At 46.0% G+C, this 19838-nt stretch overlaps 1 protein-coding gene across 1 annotated transcript; it reads left to right on the top strand.

Annotated features, from left to right (window-relative positions):
• Nucleotides 1-3073: 3073 nt before the first annotated feature.
• Nucleotides 3074-19446, top strand: TNFAIP6 (TNF alpha induced protein 6; the record flags this gene model as incomplete). Its single annotated transcript, XM_084209029.1, has 6 exons — nt 3074-3167; nt 12694-12831; nt 14086-14247; nt 17541-17769; nt 18967-19007; nt 19292-19446. The coding sequence occupies 6 exons, from the start codon at nt 3074-3076 to the stop codon at nt 19444-19446; spliced, it is 819 nt and encodes a 272-aa protein (XP_084065155.1).
• Between the last annotated feature and the right edge of the window lie 392 nt (nt 19447-19838).

The following is a 19838-nucleotide window of genomic DNA, read 5'->3' as shown; positions in this document are numbered from 1 at the left end:
CAAAGAGATTCATGACCCACATACACTTATTTTTTAAAAATTCCTCCATCCTCAGGGGTTCATTCATTAAACTCCTGTCTGTTTTTTTCCTCTCTTTTATCACTGTGGGTGTCACACCAGTTTGGGAATCATCAAGGTGATTCCCAAAGGTGGTTTAGGCTGGTTTAGATTATTCCCAAAGGTGGTTTAGGATGGTTTAGGGTAGTTTAGGTGCTTCCCAAAGATGGTTTAGGGTTTACTTCGAGTGCTGGTGAAACTCAGAGAAAAACTTTCCAACTATTTCTTGATGAGAAAGAGTTAAAGGAAAAAGTTAAGGAAAGAGTTAAGAAATCCCACTGCAGTTTCTGTAAGATTTGTCTGGGATATATTTAAATGTGGGAAACTTGGAAGAGAGCTGAAGAATGTCAGCTGGATGCTGTGTCCAGCTGTGGAATGTCCTCCTGGTGGTGAGAGGCCATGCTGGGATGTGCAGGTAGAAAATTTCCTTTGCAGCTCCCTAGGAAGGGCAGGCCTGGAGGTGTAGAGCTCCTCCAGAACTTCACACCAATATTTACACTAAAAATTTTGGAAAGCAAATCAAATCAAAGTTTATTCCATGCCCTCCTGAAACACCCTTGGAACCCCAAGAATTAGAGCTCCTGGGTTCTGTGAAAATGCAGTTTTGTGTTAATTTTAAATAAATCAGTCTAAAGCTTGGGATGATTCTCCCTATCATCCTGTGTATAAAAATCAAACCTTTTGGTAAAATTCTACTCCTGGCAGCCTTTCAAAATCCAGCAATGCCCCCCCCTGCAGCTGCCATCAGGAATGGTTTTAGTTTATAATGATCATGTCTCAGCCTTTAGTGGCTAAGGTTTTTAAACGAAAAGATTCTTTTTAGGATAAGTATGTCTGTGGTAATTTTGATAATAATTGTATTAAACATGATACCTGTCAATGTGTGCAGAGATTACTTAATAAGGCCATTAAAAAGAAGTTTTGGTGGAAAAGAGAATCCCCAAAGGGAAAATCCATCAATGCAGCCCCCAGCAGCAGAGGAGTCCCTGCCCCAGCCCCTTCTGGCAGGGAGCATTCTGTGTTCCCCCACAGCCCCAAACCCCTCACACCAACAACAGAAAAGGACCCCTGAAAGGAGCCCCATTTTTGCATTTTGGGGGAAAAATTCTTCCTGGCAAGGGTGGTCAGGCCTCAGCAGGGGCTGCCCAGGGAGGTTTGCAGTGCCCATCCCTGGACGTGTCCCAGGAATTCTGGAGGTGGCACTCAGGGCTGGGGACAAGGTGGGCATGGGCAGAGCTGGCACTCCATGGGCTGGGAGGGCTTTTCCAGCCTCAGTAATCCCTCAGTAATTCTGTGAGTGCAGAAAACAAGCACAGAAAGCACCCAGCCTGGCTGCTCAGCACTCACCACCTGAGTGCTGGAGTGGTGAGGAACCTTGCTCAGTGGTACAGATCATCTGAGTGGGCACAGACACCTCCACCCTTCCCTTCCCTTCCCATCCATCCCTTCCTGCTGGGTGTTTGCATGCTGATGAGCACATCTGTGCACAGCCCTGACTCAGGAGCTGTGTTATCCCAACTGGAGGGCAGAGCTGTCCAAGGGCAGGGTTTTCCAGAGGCAGGGTTTTCCAGGGGCAGGGTTTTCCAAGGGCTGCTCAGGAGCACGGAGCCCCAGACCATTTCCCACCCCCTCCTCTCCCCCTTTCCCCTCTCCCAGGCTGGAGGAGCAGCTGCAGGAGGCAGTGGCAGCCAGGAGGAAGGCAGGCAGACAGCTGTCAGCCTGTGAATCAGACCCTGCACTCTGCTCTGGAGGGGAACTCTGGGCTCCCACTGCAGAACAAAGAGCAGCTGCTTCTGACACTGGCAGCTCTGCTCTGATGAGGGAGTTGGATTTGCAATTACAGATCCCGTGTAGGGAAACTGAACTCAAATAATCCATGGAAAATATTCTCTCCTGCCTTCTTTTCATTGATCAGGTCACTGGGAGAATAGACCTACTGAGAAAATGAATCCTCTAGGAAAGTAAAGCCAAATTCTCTATAAAAGGAGAGCCAAAACCATTCCTGATGGCAGCTGCAGGGGGGCATTGCTGGATTTAGAAAGGCTGCCAGGAGTAGAATTGTACCAAAAGGTTTCATTTTTATACACGGGGTGACAGGGAGAAACATCCCAAGCTTTAGACTGATTTATTTAAAATTAACACAAAACTGCATTTTCACAGAACCCAGGAGCTCTAATTCTTGGGGTTCCAAGGGTGTTTCAGGAGGGTATGGGATTAAATGAGGATGAGAGAGAGTGTGTGGGATCCCTTGAAGGAGGGAATGTTGAAATGAGGATGAAGAGGAGTGTGTGGGATCTCCTGAAGGAGGGAATGAGGATCAGAGGGAGTGTGTGGGACCTCTTGATGGAGGAAATGTTTCAATGAAGATGAGAGGGATGTGTGGGATCTCCTGAAGGAGGGAATGTTTAAATGGGGATGAGGGGAGTGTGTGGGATCCCTTGAAGGAGAGAATGTTGAAATGGGGATGAGGGGAGTGTGTGGGATCTCCTGAAGGAGGGGATGAGGATTAGAGGGAGTGTGTGGGATCCCTTGAAGGAGAGAGTTTTGAAATGAGGATGAGGGGAGTGTGTGGGATCTCCCGAAGGAGGGAATGCTGAAATGGGGATGAGGAGGAGTGTGTGGGATCTCGTGGCTGCTGTAAAAGTGTGACTGGAACACTCCCAGCAGATAGGCTGGCTCCTGGTTCCATTGTGTGGGATTCGAAGGCAGCGAGTGCTGAGGAATGAGCAGAGCTTGGCCGGGGCAGTGTCCGTGTGTGCTGCAGCACGAGGGACGGACGGGACGGGATGGGATGGGACGGGACGGATTCTTGGCCGGGCTGGGAAGGAGCAGAGCCAGCCGTGAGTCACTGCAGCCACCGCAGAGGTTGGGTAAGAAGCGCAGCAGCACAATTGGAGCAGCCCCGTGACCTCAGAGCCGAGCTCCGTATTTAAGATCTGGCTCGCAGATGTTGCAGGAGGCTGGGGCAGTGCAGAGGAGCCCGCAGTGCGGAGCCAGGGACGCTGCCAGCCCCGAGATGCTCGCACTGCTGCTCCTCTCTGCCCTGCTGTGGGACCGGGCTGCAGCCTGGGGCTTCAGGGATGGCGTGCTGCACAACTCCATCTGGCTAGGTAAGAAATCACCCCCTCGGCACCCATCCTGCGCTGCGGGGTGGCTGTGCTCGCCCAGCAGGGCAAGGATCAGCACCCAGCAGCACAAAACTCAGCTGTGCATTGGTGTCAGCATTTATCTGCACCGAAATTCATTGAAATCGCTTTATCTGAATAGCAACTGTCCCTTTTTACAAACTTACTATTTGTACAGTTTCACTGAACTGCAGGGAAAGGTGTTCATTTTTTAAAAAAGGTAATTACAGAACATTTCATCTGAATGTATTTTCCTGTAGGAAAAGTTATTTATTTATTTTTAAAAGTAATTATAGAACATTTCATCTGAATGTATTTTCCTGCAGCGGGAGGTAAAGTGAAAACTGCATTCATTAAATAACAGTGGCTTTGTTTTGAGGGAAAAGGAGCCTGAAAAGAAACATTTGCCAAAGGAATGAATTACTTTCTGCATGAACATACTTCCCATGCCTGGGGTCCTGCATGTGAAACTAAATGATCTGGAAATAACAGTGATAACATTTCCTGGCTCTCTGGAAAAGTGCAGAAATGGGGATGTTTGGGCTGTTCACGTCGTTTGGGGAAGATTTCAAAAGGGCAAGACAAAAATGCTGTGGGAAGGTTTCTGGTACCTCCAGTGGGTCTCAAGAGCTCTGAGGGTTCTTTTATAGCTCGTTGTAATTATCCATTACAGCAGAGAGCTCACTCAGCCTAGAGCCTGCCAGAGGATGCCAAAATCAAGGCAGGCACCGAGTGCTCTGTTTTCCAGACAAATGCTTCCAATCCTCCATCCCCACAGAATGCTGTGGATTTCCCTGAGGATTTCCAGGAATCCCTGGAGCTGGCAGTGCTCAGGTGTCTCATGAGCCACCACCACGTGGCTCCAGCCCCTCTCAGAGGGGCCTGCAAAGCACCAGGAGCACAAACAAGGCACAGAAAGGATCTTTTTCCATCTGGCTGCTGTTTTGGTTTGGAAAGACAGGTGCCAGCTAAGGAAGGGAGCAGCCTCCTCTGAAATGGGAAATGTAAACCCAACCCCCACTCCAAATTGCTATAAATTTTAAATTAAGGCCTCTCAGGCAAAAAATATGGGAGCAGGGAATAACAATAAGTTTATATATAGGTTTTATTTATTTATTTATTTATTTATTTATAGTTATATATATAGTTATATGTTAAATATATGTAAGTTTTATAAGATATATATTATATATATTGAAGTTATTGGTTATATATAACTTATATATATATATATAAGTTATAAGTTATTAGGAAATAACAAATAAGTTCTTTAATAGGGAACAAAATAAAAGGATAAAATAAACAATGCAGTAACTAAAACAGCACTGACAGAGCCAGAGCACAGCCTGACACCCTGTGGGTCAGGGCGCTGGCAGCAGGGCCATTGGAATTGTGGCTCAGCCCTCCTGCAGTGCCAGGGGTGGTTCTGCTGGAGCAGGGATCCTGCAGAAAGGTGCAGAATCCTCTGAAGATCCAGGGGCAGAGGCAGCTGCTGTTCCCCTGGGAATGCAGTGGAGAAGCCGTGCTGGTGTTCCAGAATCTCCAGATTCTATCCGGGTAGGAATGCTTGGCTCCTCCCTCTGGGCTCACATCTCCCAATGGGATGCTGCAGCTCTTATCAGCCATGCAGGGACATTCCATAGCTGATATCAGCAGGTGTCCCCTCCATGCAGGGACAATCCATGGCCTGTTATCAGCAGGTGTCCCCTCCATGCAGGGACATTCCATAGCCTGTTATCAGCAGGTGTCCCCTCCATGCAGGGACATTCCATGGCCTGTTATCAGCAGGTGTCCCCTCCATGCAGGGACATTCCATAGCTGATATCAGCAGGTGTCCCCTCCATGCAGGGACATTCCATCCCTGTTATCAGCAGGTGTCCCCTCCATGCAGGGACATTCCACGGCCTGTTATCAGCAGGTGTCCCCTCCATGCAGGGACATTCCATGGCCTGTTATCAGCAGGTGTCCCTTGGAGGGAGGAGTGGGTGCAGAAGAGATAAGGAAACTGCCCCCTGAACAGAAGAGAGCTGCCATGCAGATGGGGACAGAAATGTGCAGTTTGGGACAGCTGCACACTTTTAGTGGCTCCTCTTTCCCCCCAGATCTCGGGCCCTGCCTGTTGTGCCTCACAATTCCTGAGGCTGCTCAGGTGGGGAGGGCTCCAGGAAAGAGCAGCTTGGCAGCTCCAGGCTCCAGGTCAGAAATTTGGGATAACAGCCATCATTTGAGCAGTTGCATGAATGGAAGGCAAATGGAAGAAAAATCTTTTTAAAGGCTTTAAAATGGAGCAACTGTGCGCTAATTGGAATGCATCGTAAAATTCTGTTTGGCTACACCTCTAAGCATTTAGCAGGAGAGTAAATAAAAATAAACCAGGGGGTAAAAAAACATGATGGCTTTCTCTAAGTAAACAAACCAAAATAGAAATGCACCATCTTGTGTAAGTGCAGCAATAACATGATTGAAATGAACCTCAGAGTGCAGTTAATTCAATTACCAATGGAATTCAGTGACTCTGTATATAAATGAAGATAAAATTGGCAAATTCACAGCCATCCAGTTCAGGCTTCTTTGCATTTAAAATAAAATAACTTGAGGAGCAAAGCAAGCCACCCCACCCTCAGCCTCCCTGTGCTCAAGCATCAGTGGAATCAAAGCTGGGGGTGCACAGTGACATCTGAGCTTTGCTTTTCTCCTCTTCTGATAAAGAACCAAACCCAAAATTCACAAAAATTTCCATTTTACCTTTTTCCTCCACAAGCCCTTAGCAAGTATATATATAAAAAATTATAAATTATATATTATATATTATATATTGTATATTAGATTATATATTATATTACATATAACATATACCATATAATAAATATATTTAATATATATAAAGTCTGGAATTTCCCGTTAGGTGAAGCTCTCTGAGCAGCAGAGGCCCCTGCCAGGAGCTCTACGTGGCCACCCTCTGCTTAAAAGTGAAATATTCCTCTTTATTTAGCATTTAGCATGGGTTTCATGCATATTGCAGGTACTTTATTGGCCAAATTTCGTGCTGCCTGTGTTTGTGCAGCAGAGGCTGGCTGCACTTCACCCCCTCCTGCTGCTGTGGGTGAGCTGAGGGTCGCTGTCCTGGCAGGATCCTGCTGGCCCTGGGCTCCAAGGAGGCCTTTTGGGAAGTGGAACCCATGGCCCTGTGGCACGGGCTTGTGCTTGCCAGAAAAATCAACATTTCCTGCAGGTTCATCCTCAGGGCCGTGAGCTCAGCTCCATGAACAGCAAATCCTGTGCATTTTCCTGTCAGTGTGGGTATGGAAGCACATCCAGAGCCATAAATATGGAAATGAGGAGTTAACCCTGCTCTGACCCAGCTCTGTGGTTGATGCTGAGTTTATCTCCCTGCACAGTGGAATTAAGGAGGGAGGGGGGAATACTGCCAGAGCAAGATCCCATCAGTTAATTGGGATTTTCTGTCAGGGAGTGCAGTGTCACTGACTGGGACACCCAGGGCTGGGGCAGGACGTGTGTGTGGTCTGTTTTCCCAAGGCTGTTTTGCCATGTTGCAGAGGAATAAAAGGGATGGAAGCTGGCTGCTCCTCACAGGGTGCTGCTGCTGCTTTCAGCCTTGCAGACTCTGGCAAGGGCTGACCTCCCCAGCAATATGTCCATGCTTTTGCTTCCTTTCTGCCAGGGTCAGGATTAAATGTGTGGATGGTGTTTCTTGTTGGGACTCAGGTGTTTATTGGTTCTTATCCATGTCTCAGTCTCACAAACCCTGAGCTCTGCAGCACTTCACTCTGACACACTAAAAATGGAGCCCATCTCTCTCTATATGGCCTTTGAAGGATAAACTGTCCAATTAAGAAATGACACCTCAATTATTTTCAATTCAACCCAATAACCAATCACCCATGGCTGCAATGGGGACTTTTTTATCAATGACACAAAACCCCCAAACCCATGGAGGAGAAGGAGAAGGAGAAGGAGAAAGAAGGAGAAGGAGAAGGAGAAGGAGAAGGAGAAGGAGAAGGAGAAGGAGAAGGAGAAGGAGAAGGAGAAGGAGAAGGAGAAGAACAAGGAGAAGGAGAAGAACAAGGAGAAGAACAAGGAGAAGAACAAGGAGAAGAACAAGGAGAAGAACAAGGAGAAGAACAAGGAGAAGGAGAAGAACAAGGAGAAGAACAAGGAGCAGCCTCCACCCCAAACCCTCCATCTTGCTCCAGATCCATTCCTATATTCTAAACCCTTAAACTCTGAGTTTCCCTCCCTGTGATATCACACACTTCTATCCAAACTCCACACCCACATTCCCAGTTCCATCATTCCATTCTGGAAGCTTCTCCAGGGCCTCAGGTCAGTGCAGTGTTTTCCTGGGGGTCAGTGCCTGCCAGCACAGAAAGTCTGAAATTCCCAGCAGCCAACAGCAATATTCTGGAAAACCTGCTGCCTGTCCACAGTGACATTCCAGCAATAGGTGGGGGGAGATACATTTAGAGGGATAAGATCTGAAAACAACACTGCCAGGTGAAAAAAACCAACTAAAAATGGTGAGATTTTAGTGGCAGCTCTGAGAGCTCAGGGAATACAATCAGTGGATTCCAATCCCCTTCCCTGGGCTCTGCAAAGATCAATAATGGGGATTCCAGGCTTCCAGGCCAGTGATTGATGTTCCCCATGCCCAGAACTCCAAACAAACTCTTGTGAAATTTAAAACTTTAAGAAGCTTAAAAAAGAAATTAAAAACTTTCAGAAATTCTTCAGAACATTTGTCCCCAATCTTTGTCCCTCACACTGTGCTTTAAAATCACTGATGTGTTGAATTCTCTAAGAAAATCAACACCATTTTCTGTGCCTCAGACATTTCCAGGACCATTTCTTGTTGCCTTCTGCAGATTCTTCCCCAAACATGGCAAACATGGGAAAAAAATCATCCCAACTTTTTAAATTGTCATCTGAGAAATGGATTTATAGAAAATTAAATTATGCTTATAGTGGATTGTAATTAAAAAATAGTTAGCTTGTAAGTATAATAACGTGAATTATAACATCTGTATTGTCTCACCCTTCTCATGAGACTGAAAATGGAATAAAAGTTTTTAAAACACCCCTGAGTCAGAAAAGGGCATAATCCAACAAGAAAGAGTAAAAACATAATTTATACCTGGAGCAAACTATCAGCTTTTTTATCATCTGCACCAACTTACAGTTAAAATAAAAATATTTGCAGAGCCTGCAGGCAGGCCCAGCACTGAGCTGGCTCCTGGGGGACTCAGGGATTCCCCAGCCCTGCATTCCCAACCCAACATTCCCAACCCTGCACACACACACTGAGCTGATTTATCTTGATTTCTCAAGGGCTCAGCCATGACAGACTGCTGAGTGACTGAAAAGTAATACTTCCTGTGAATAAATCAAAATTATGCTCCTGCTTTTTTGCTTTGCTTGCTTTTAGCCCTGCAGATTTGCCACTTTGCCAACCTAAACCAAATGTTTGGGTGACTTTGGCTGATGCTTCAGGTTTAGATACCAAATGTTTGTCCAACACAGCCCCCAAAAAACCATTTTCCACTTGTTTGGTTGCTGTGCCAGTGGGTGTTTGGCCAATCCCAAAAGATATTCAAAAAGCAGCAGCAGGCACATTTATGGGATCATCCCAAATCACCTTTGGATTCTGGTGGAGGCATGGGAACAGTGGCTTCCTCACCTTCCCAAGGCATCCTCTGAGCCTCAAGAACTGGAGATCCTTGGCTCCATGTACCTGACCTGTTGTGTCAAATTGAATTATCCAAGCAAAGATCCTTTTTTGTTAAGGGTGTTACTCCCTTTCACAGTGTATTTAAAAATCAGGCCTCATGAATGAATTCTTAATTAAAAAGGAGTTTTTGTACCAGAACATGCCCCAATCCCCCAGCTGTGGGTTGTTAGGCTCCTTCAGGAAGGTTTTCCGTGGAGGATCTGTTATCCCATGCCAGTGATATTCCCAGGGTTGCTGCAGAAGGCTCTCCCTCTCCTCAGACTGCTGTCAGCAAGATCATTTATTTCTCTGGGCACACAACCCACCCTGGCAAACATCCCCCTGTGTCTGTTAAGGGCTCTCACCATTCCCAACCACAATTCAGTGGCTTTTTTTAAAACCCTCCCCATACCCAGCCAAAAGCACCGACCCCAAGCGTGTCCCTAGAAAACACATTCTTCATTTTTATGCTGCAAATAACTACTGCAAAAACGCTGCCTGCTTTCCATCTTTTCTCAGCCACGTTGGCTGGGCAGAGCTGCAAACAGCCATTCCTCTCAGATTCTGCTAAATATAAGTGAGACCTAAACAAAAAACCCTCAGATGAGAAATGCAGAGACAGATTTCCATACATATGGCACCAGACAAATGCAACACACAAAGATTGTAGAACTTGTAGCAGCACTGGCAGTTTCTAGGTTTCCTTGGAAAGCTGTTTTGTCTCGGGATTGCCACTGCAAAGTCAAAAATAATGCAGAAATTGCTTTAATTTTCTGTGCAGCAGAAATGTCAGCCAGCAATTGTTCTGGTCCTGCCCTTTGTGACACACGCTCAGATATTTTTATTTGACATTTTCCCCCCTTTAATTCCTGCCTCTCCTCTATCCAAGTAGCTGTGATTTCACTTCTCTGGAGATTCAAAACAAAGCTCTGATTCATCTTCCAGAGGCTCTGGGAGTTCCAGCCAGGAGGATGCTGTGAGAGGGATCCAGGAGGATTCCCCTGAGTCAGACAGGACACACAGGGCTGGGGGAGCTGACTCCAAACTGTTCCCAGACCTCTGCCCCTGGAGCATCCCAGGGGAGCCTCCCCAGCTCTTGTTGATTTTCTGTTCTTCACAAACTCTCCAAGCACTGACTGGCTCTGGCCTAAACCTCTCCCACCCCAAATCCTAACTCTGGGTGTCACACACCCCTCTGGGTGTCACACACATCCCTTTTTGGGCTACCTGAAGACAGAGGCCAGACAGAATTCAGGCAATAAAAAGCAATTTATTTATTGAAGGGCTTCAGGTACATTTAGGGCAGACAAAGCCCCCCAGGGGCTACACCCAAAATGTACAACTGGTCACAGGTTTCACACTTTTCTAAGTTTGGTCCATTTATATATTGGGGGTTGATCTGTTCCAGTTACAGCTTCAGGTCATGAAGTCATTGACCCCAAGTTTGCTGCCCCCAACTCCCTTTTGTTTCCATCTCTCAGGGCCTGAGGCAGTGAGTTTAGAGTTGTACACTAAAGAATTGCAGGATGAGAAATACATGAAAAATATAAAAGCTGAAATCCTAAGACATCACACATATCCACCCCTCTGAGTGTCACACACATCCCTTTGGGGGTCAGCAGGGCTGAGCTTTCCTGATGCTCCCTGTGGCACAGCTGAACATTTCCTCTTCACCTGTGTTATAGATACATGAAATTAAAATATTGGCTTTGAAAAATTAAAATATTGGCTTTTTGCAAATATTAAAATGGATTTAATACGTAGAATATTAAAGTAACTTTGTTATAAAGATGTGGTATTTATTTCTGTGGCTGATTAAGCCTCAACATAGTAGTAAAATGGCTATACTTGTGTTAAAATACCTACTTAGACAAAATAACATCCACTGAACATTTTAAAAAGACACCCACTACAAATCTGCCAACTATCAGCACTCACTGTCTGAAGACCAATGCCCAAAAATTAGAGGTGATAAAAATAAACTAAAACCACAACCAAAAAATACACATGTCTAAAAAAACAGACCCAAAAAAGAACGACACTGAACAATTCTTAGAACATATAAACTAGGTTGGAAAAAAAGTTTACTATGCCTAAGAGTCTATGAATATACAACAAGCTGAAGAAATAAGAAAAATATTTAAAAAGTATCCCCCAAAATAACAAAGTAGCCTTGGCTGAGTGTCGCAGCAAAGACCCCTGGCCAGGCAATAATTGACACAGACTCCCAGTATTACAGAAGGCTGATTATATTCTTTATTAAGAAACCCATTGCTCTTTTATTCCATGGTTCTCTCCACATGGACCTCATTGGTCCTTTAGTTAAAACACCATCACCAGTGGCTCATTAAGAAACCACCTTTGGTGAACAAATCTCCTTAACACATTCCACGTGTTCACAACCCCAGGGGCAGCAGGTTAAGAGAAGAGTTGTTTCTCACTCTTTTCTCTGATCTTCTCACAGCCTTCCCCACAACCATGCCTGGGGAGTTGTGTGTTTCTCTCTGTGGCCAGAGAGCTGCTGCCACAGCTGAGTGCCAAGATGCTGTAATAACCTTTATTCCATGATCCTTGTTTCCTGTTGTCCTTTATTAAACTTTTTACATCTTCCCAAGGAACAACATTCTCTCCTCCAGTTTAGGAACTAGTGAGGATGCACTAAAGGGAGTAGGTACCAGCTTCCAAAGGAGCTGAGGGTGGTAGCTCTTCATGCAAAGGGAACAACCGGAGCTGTTGGATGCCAGAAGTTTGCCAAGGTCACCAGCCAAACTCATGTCCATAACCAGAGACATGTAGGAAAGTGCCCTCTGTTGATGGAGCGACTAAATTATCTTTTGTCTGTTTAAAAAGAAAAAAACTCAGAAGTTTTTCTTCTCAATTACGTAAAAAGACACTTCCTCAGACTTTAGGGACTTCAAACTTAAGGATAGCTAATTAGACAGAAGCCAAAAAGTCTTTGGCCTAAGCAATTCACTAGCAAAAGAAGAGAACAAAAGACTTAATGGCTTTTGTGAGGTGTTTTACCAGGAGCAAGAGCTAAACAAGCCCTTGCCCCCGGCTTGGGTTTTCTCTGTAAAGAGCTTTGTTATTTTGCTTTTTATTAAAACTTTTCTGTCAGCCTGACACCCTGTGGGTCAGGGTGCTGGCAGCAGGGCCATTGGAATTGTGGCTGCAGCCCTCCTGCAGTGCCAGGGGTGGTTCTGCTGGAGCAGGGATCCTGGAGAAAGGTGCAGAATCCTCTGAAGATCCAGGGGCAGAAGCAGCTGCTGTTCCTCTGGGAATGCAGTGCAGAAGCCGTGCTGGTGTTCCAGAATCTCCAGATTCTATCTGGGTAGGAATGCTTGGCTCCTCCCTCTGGGCTCACATCTCCCAATGGGATGCTGCAGCTCTCATCAGCCCTGCAGGGACATTCAATGGGATGCTGCAGTTCTGATCAGCTATGCAGGGACATTCCATAGCCTGTTATCAGCAGGTGTCCCCTCCATGCAGGGACATTCCACAGCCTGTTATCAGCAGGTGTCCCCTCCATGCAGGGACATTCCATGGCCTGCTATCAGCAGGTGTCCCCTCCATGCAGGGACATTCCACAGCCTGCTGTCAGCAGGTGTCTCCCCAGAGGGAGGAGTGGGTGCAGAAGAGAAAAAGGAAACTGCCCCCTGAAAAGAAGAGAGCTGCCATCCAGATGGTGATAGATACAATCTGCTTGGCAATCCAGGACAGGGCATTTTTCGGGAAGCATCCTGGCGGTGTGGGTGAGGGCTGACCCTGTGTGCCCTGTCCCTGCAGAGCGGGCGGCCGGCGTGTACCACCGCGAGGCGCGCTCCGGCAAGTACCGGCTGACCTTCGCCGAGGCGCGCGCCGTCTGCGAGTACGAGGGAGGACACCTGGCCACGCTGCAGCAGCTGGAGGCAGCTCGGAAAATAGGTCTGGAGAAACACGGGGCTCCTCACGGGGCTCCTTCTGAGGGGGTGGGTGGGTGTTGCCATTGCTGTCCCAAGCTCTGGGGCTCTTTGGAAACTCTGTGGGGTTTTGGTAAGGAGCAGGAGGAGTGCCAGGGTGTCCCCACCCTCCCAGCCAGGAATTCCCAATCTCCCACCCATCCCCGCCCTCTGGCACTGGGAGCCATTCCCTGGCTCCTGTCCCTCTGTCCCTTGTCCCCAGTCCCTCTGCAGCTCTCCTGGAGCCCCTCCAGGCCCTGCCAGGGGCTCTGAGCTCTGCCTGGAGCCTTCCCTTCTCCAGGGGAACATTCCCAGCTCTCCCAGCCTGGCTCCAGCCCCGGGAGCATCTCCCTGACCTCCTCTGGACTTGTTCCAACCACTTTTATTTTCATCAAGATATTTTGTCTGCAAGGGAATGAGTTCTGTGCTTGGAGTGAAAAGTGGAGCTGAGTGAGAGCTCCCCTGCATTTCCAGCTGATTCCTAAGAAGTTCTTCATTCATTCAGAGCACTGGGAAAACAATGGAAAATATCCTCCACTCCAGACATTTTTTCAGTCTGCTGTTGAGTCAGAAGCTGGCTCCCAGCACCAGCACATGTGAAAAGGGTACTTTTGTTTCTTCTGGGCAGCTCAGAGCCCTAAGATGCCACAAATATGTTCCAGTTCCTCTCCATGAAAACATTGGATGGGTCTCTACAACATTGCATTCTTTGGCTATTGGTGTCAAGTTCTCAGCCACAAAATGCATTAAGGGGATCTTTTTGTTTGGCAAGAAATCCTTGAGGCATTTCAGGTATTTAAATTTAAATTGAAAGTGTTTTAAGCAAATGCTTGGGGATTTTAGCCGTCTGTAGTATTTTATTTATTTTTAGAACTTAATGCTGAGAACCCTTGAGATGGGATTGAGTAAATTTGTCTGACTTCAAAAGGGAAACAGAGAACACCCTTGGAAAACTCATCCAATGGATAATTTGATTACAAGTGCTGGTAGAGCACTTAAACCTGACTGTGCAGTCCATCTGCATTTGATTTGGGGCTTCAGATGAAGAACCAGTAATCACATTGTGGAGAACACAATTCAATTTTTACCCTCTGTATTTAAAATTATCCTCTCAATGTCCCGTTCTCCCGTGCAGCTCAATTTCCATCAGGCCAATCACACCCAGGTCATTGAGCAGACTTGGTGCAGTAAGAGCAGCCCAGGACTGAGCACGTTCTGACTCCTTTGCCCTCTGCTGCAGGTTTCCACGTGTGTGCTGCTGGCTGGATGGCCAAGGGCAGAGTTGGCTATCCCATAGTGAAAGCTGGAGCCAACTGTGGCTTTGGCAAGACTGGGATTGTTGATTATGGGATTCGCCTCAACAGGAGCGAGAGGTGGGACGCCTACTGCTACAACCCCAACGGTGAGGAGCAGCCACGGGGCTGTCCTTCTGTCCTCTTCTCTCCTCTCCTGTCCTCTTTTGCATTTAGCCCAAAATTTATCTGAATAACCTGAGGGCTTTCTGCCTGCAACAGGCTAAATTTAGGGGTAAATCTTCTTTTTTTTGGTCTGAGATAGAACAGCTCTGAAAATGAATGCCCTGCCTGGGACTGGCGTTCTTAGGAGGATTGCCCTAGGGAGGAGCTGGGAGGAATTCCTAGGGAGGAATTGTCCCCTGGGAGGGTGGGAGGGCCTGGCACAGGGTGCTCCTGGATCCCTGGAAGTGTCCCAGGGCAGGTTGGATGGGGTTTGGAGCAGCCTGGGACAGTGGAATGTGTCCCTGCCATGGCAGGGGTGGATGGGATGAGTTTTAATGTCCCTTTCCATCCAAACCATCCCGTGATTCTGTGATTCTCTGAGTGAAACTCCCACCAGCAGTGCTCTGTGTGTAACTGGAGGAGGAGCAGTGGATCTCCAGAGCAGTTCAGAGTTCCAACATGACGGACAAGAGCCCCAGCAGAGACATCTCCCCATCCCCTGCACGCTGCACTGCAGGAGACTGCAGCACACACGGGGCCTCTGGTGTCCCTTCAGGCAGCAGGGGACAGGCAGAGGTGGCACCAGGAAGGGCAGCAAAGCTCAGCCTGGCCCTGCTGCTGCTCCCTGGCCTGGCAGAGCCAGGCTCAGCCAGGGCCATGACGTCTGCACAGCTGTGCACATTTTGTTTGCGCTCCCAGGGCTGGGGTTTGTTTATGTTCATCAAATAGCTCTGTGGGGTGGGGGCCCTCCCAGATGTTCCACACACACAGAGCTGCAGGGAGACTCCTGCCCTCGGAATTTCGGCGTGGGACTGTTCCTTTGTCTGCTCTGGGCCACGGGGAGCTGCTGTCCAGTTGGTCAGAGCTCCAAAGGAAACCAGAGCTGCCAAAAGAGCCGAGCCACGAGCCCGCAGCCCCGCAGGGATCGGCGCTCAGGGGCTGTGCAGCCCGGCTGGGCTGTTTGCAGGCGGGACAGAGCAGCTGGGGAGGGGACAGGGACAAATCCCTGACAGGACTGAGCCTGTGCTCTGCTCCAGGAGGCCAAGGAGGGCAAGAGGAACTTGTGGGACTGTTGGGGTGTTTGAAGTGTTCATCCCACCCAGCAGTGATCATGGAGTCATGGAATGGGGTGGGTTGGAGGGGACCTTACAGCCCATCCAGTGCCACCCCTGCCAAGGGCAGGGACACCTCCCACTGTCCCAGGCTGCTCCAGCCTGGCCTTGGGCACTGCCAGGGATCCAGGGGCAGCCACAGCTGCTCTGGCAATCCCAGCCCAGCCAGGAATTCCCAGTTCCCAGTCCCCCATCCAGCCCTGCCCTCTGGGACTGGGAGCCATTCCCTGGCTCCTGTCCCTCTGTCCCTTGTCCCCAGTCCCTCTCCAGCTCTCCTGGAGCCCCTCCAGGCCCTGCCAGGGGCTCTGAGCTCTGCCTGGAGCCTTCCCTTCTCCAGGGGAGCATTCCCAGCTCTCCCAGGCTGGCTCCAGAGGGCCTCCAGCCCTGCATCAGCTTCATGGCCTCCTCTGGACTCTCTCCAGCAGCTCCAGGTCTTTCCCGTGTTTCAGCCCCTGAGTTCTCCAGGTGCTGGGGTGGAGCTGAGATGGGAAGTTCTGGGCTCATGGACAATGTACAAACTCAGGGGGTTAATTGGGTTAATCCATTTTAGCACTCCTAATTCCTGTGCCCTGAGTACCCTGACACAGCACTTCCCTGTTCCCAGCTCTAAACTAGGGCATAAATCCTAAATTCAGGCAGGAATTCCCAGTTTGGTCAGCCCCACTGGCAGGGAGCTAGCAAAGTCCACATGGCCACTGGATCAAAGCAGGAGTGGTTTTATCCCAAAGGGAATGTGGAGCAGCAGGAACAGCAGGAGTACAACAGCAGGTCTGTGATCACGAGCTGGTCTGTGTTTGAGACACACTTGCAAGGGGTTTTTGAAGAAGAAAGGATGAACGTGAGTGCCAGTGTGACTTGCAAGTACAGCTGTAAAACTTGAGAGAGCCAGAAATCCCAAATGCCTTTCACATAAAACACAGCTCTGGCCCCAAACCCACTGAAGGCAATGAAAGCTTTTCCTGTGCATTCAGAGAGGTTTGGATCAGGCCTCTTGCTTCCAAAATGTCTCCTTCCAAAATCTGGGTGTCTGGGCTTGAAAAGCCAGGTATCTGCTAAGGAAGGCAGGAGCCTCCCCTGAAATGGGAAATGTGAACCCCCTCCCTCTGAATTATTATAGTTTTGAATTTAAGGGGGGCTCTCAGGCAATGATGTGGGAATAGGAATAACAGTTCTTTAGTAGGAAAGTTAAAAATACAAATGCAGTAGTACAAAACAAACCCCTGCCAGAGTGGGAGCAGTCCCTGTCCCCTGTGTGTCAGGGTGGGGGCACAGTCCCATCCCAGGGGGGCTCAGCCCTCCTGCAGTGCCAGCTGTGGCTCTGCTGCAGCAGGATCCTGCACAAGGGGGGAGTTTTCCTCTGCAGCTCCAGGGCTGCTGGAGATGGGCCTGCTCTCCCTCTGGGAATGCAGGGCAGGAGAAAGCTGCTCCTCTGGGAATGCAGGGGGCAAAGGCTGCTGTGCTGTTCCAGGGCAGATTGGATCCAGGTAGGAATGCTTGGCTCCTGCCCTGGGCACAGCATCTCCCCGTGGGATGATGGAATTTGATCAGCCCTGCAGGGACACTCACTGGCCATGGACAGAAGATAATTAATAATGAATGGCCCATGAACAGCAGAGATCTCCTGGAGGGAGGGTTGGATGTGGAAGAGATAAAGAAAAACTGCCCAGTGAACAGGGGATAACTGCCCCACCTCTGACAGATGGTGGTAGGATACACCAAGTCATTAGTTACATCAAAACAGCTTATTATATTCATTGGACAAAGCAATAGGTTATTGTATTTTGTTGGTACAAAACAATTAACACCAATTAGCAGGAGTTTGCAACAAATTTTTAAGGTCCAAATGCTGCTCACTAAGGCTGCAAATATCCCTTATGTGTCTATTTTATCAGTTTCCAAGCTAATGGCCTTCCTTGCTGTGGATAAATTCATATTTTATCAATTTCTTCTTCTGCTAACTCAGCTGTTTGGCCTGCAGAGCAGCTGCTTAGTCTGTCCACAAGAATCTTTGTCACTCGGGATGTCCCTGTGTGATTCCCCAGAGACCTCCAGCTCCAAGTGCCTGAAGATTCAAACCACGGCCAGAATTAAAACTCCAACTCTCCCTGCTTTTACCTCCCCCTCAGGAAAAGAGTGTGGTGGAGTCTTCACGGACTCCAAACACGTTTTCAAGTCGCCAGGCTACCCGAACGAGTACGAGAACGAGCAGGTGTGCTACTGGCACATCCGGGTCAGGTACGGGCAGAGGATCCACCTGCAGTTCCTGGAGTTCGACCTGGAGGATGACACTGCCTGCCTGGCCGACTTCCTGGAGGTCTACGACAGCTACGACGACGTCAACGGGTTTGTGGGCAGGTAAAGCACACCTGATGGGCAAATTTATGGTCAGTTTGTACCCCCTGCAGAAGAATGCTGCTTAAAAATTATAAATCTTAACATTTACGTGATAAATGTAAAATAATCATAAAAATTATACATTATATATTATATATTATAGACTATATATTATACCTGATATATGATATATATGATATATTGTATATATTATATATGATGTATATGATATATGAGATTGAGATATGAGATATTAGATATATTATATATTATATTGTACATAGTATATATAGTATAAAGTATATAGTATAGGATAGTATATATGCCACATAATATATAATATACTGTATATTATAATAGACAGTGTGTATATAGAAAGTATCTAGTATACTATAGTATAATGCCATATACCATATAATATACAGTATATTATAAAATACAGTATAAGATGTAGCATAATATATAGTATATATAATATATAGTATAATATATAGTCTATAGAATTTATAGCATATTATAAGATATAGTATATTTTAATAGACCATGTATTATAATAGACAGTATATTATAATAGACAGTATATTTATAGTATATATAATATACTATATATAAAATATACTAAAGACTAAATATAAAATATAGTAAATACTAAATATACTATTATTTATACTAAATACACTGATTATACTATTAGTATACTAATATACTATTTAGTATTTAAAATACACTAAATACTAAAATATACTAAATATACTATATTATAAAATACAGTATATTGTACTATATCATATAATATATATAGTATTTATAATATACAGTATATGATAATATACTGTATATTATCATAGATAGTGTATATATAGCATATATAATATATGATATATTATATAGTATATGGCATATATACAATACTATACTATATACTATCTATCATATATTATATATGCTATATATACACTGTCTATGATAATATTATATAGTATATTATATATTATATGGCATATATACCATAGTATACCATATACTATATGTACTATATATATACTCTAGTATATTACATACTATATATATATATACACTATGATATTTTATATACTATAGCATATTACACACTATATATGATATATATCATATATACTATTGTATATGATATACTATATACGATATATACTAGAGTATATTACAAACTTTAATCATCAGCATTTCCTTTTTTTCCAGGTTTTGTGGAGATGAGTTGCCAGATGACATCATAAGCACAGGTAATTTACTGGCACTCTTTGTGGGAAATGAAAAAGCAAATTAATGACTTTGAAATAAATGTAAATCGGCCTAATTAGAGGGAAATGTTCCCTAAAATTTTTAAACCCCAAAAAATATATCTGAAAAAACCCTTAGAACTCAAAAAAATCCATCTGAAAAAATCCTTAAAACCCAAAATATAGGTGACAAAAATTAAATACACAAAACACGTCTGGAAAAAAAACCCTGAAATTAATAAAAATTTTAAAAATTAAAAAAAAAAATTTTGATTTTTGCCGCGCAGGGAACGTGATGACGCTGAAGTTCCTGTCGGACGCCTCGGTGACCGCGGGGGGGTTCCAGATCCGCTACTCCAGCCTGGACCCGCCTGCCCAGCCCAGAAACGCCTCGGCCCAGGGCAAAGGCCCCTTCCTGGCTGGGAAATTCGGGATTATGTGAGCACAACTCCCGGCACAGAAAGGGGCTGCGGACTGAACACAAGGCTGATTTTTTCTGTCATTTTTTTAAATCTCTTTCTGAGATTTCTTCATCTCTTTCTGAGATTTTTTCATCTCTCTGAGTTTTTCTCTTTAACTTTTCTATGTTTTTTAATAAACTACACTAGGGAATAAATTATAAAATATACTTACATGGATAATAGAGAATTATTTTTAGAATACAAGTACTGTAAAAATTGGAAGAATTCATTGCTACCAAAGACTTAAAATTTTTTTTTTTTTCTGTATAGACTGCTCCTTCTCCTCATTTCTTGCACCACTTGAACAAACTTTTTGTGTGTCTGTCCTGATTATTTTTATACTTAACAGGTTCTCCTCTCCTTTTTTCCCTTG

The sequence above is a fragment of the Fringilla coelebs genome (genome assembly GCF_963513975.1).
Source record: "Fringilla coelebs genome assembly, chromosome: 7".
NCBI classification, from domain to species: domain Eukaryota; kingdom Metazoa; phylum Chordata; class Aves; order Passeriformes; family Fringillidae; genus Fringilla; species Fringilla coelebs.
Note: the sequence above shows the minus strand (reverse complement) of the source record. Positions and strands in the feature narration are given on the sequence as shown.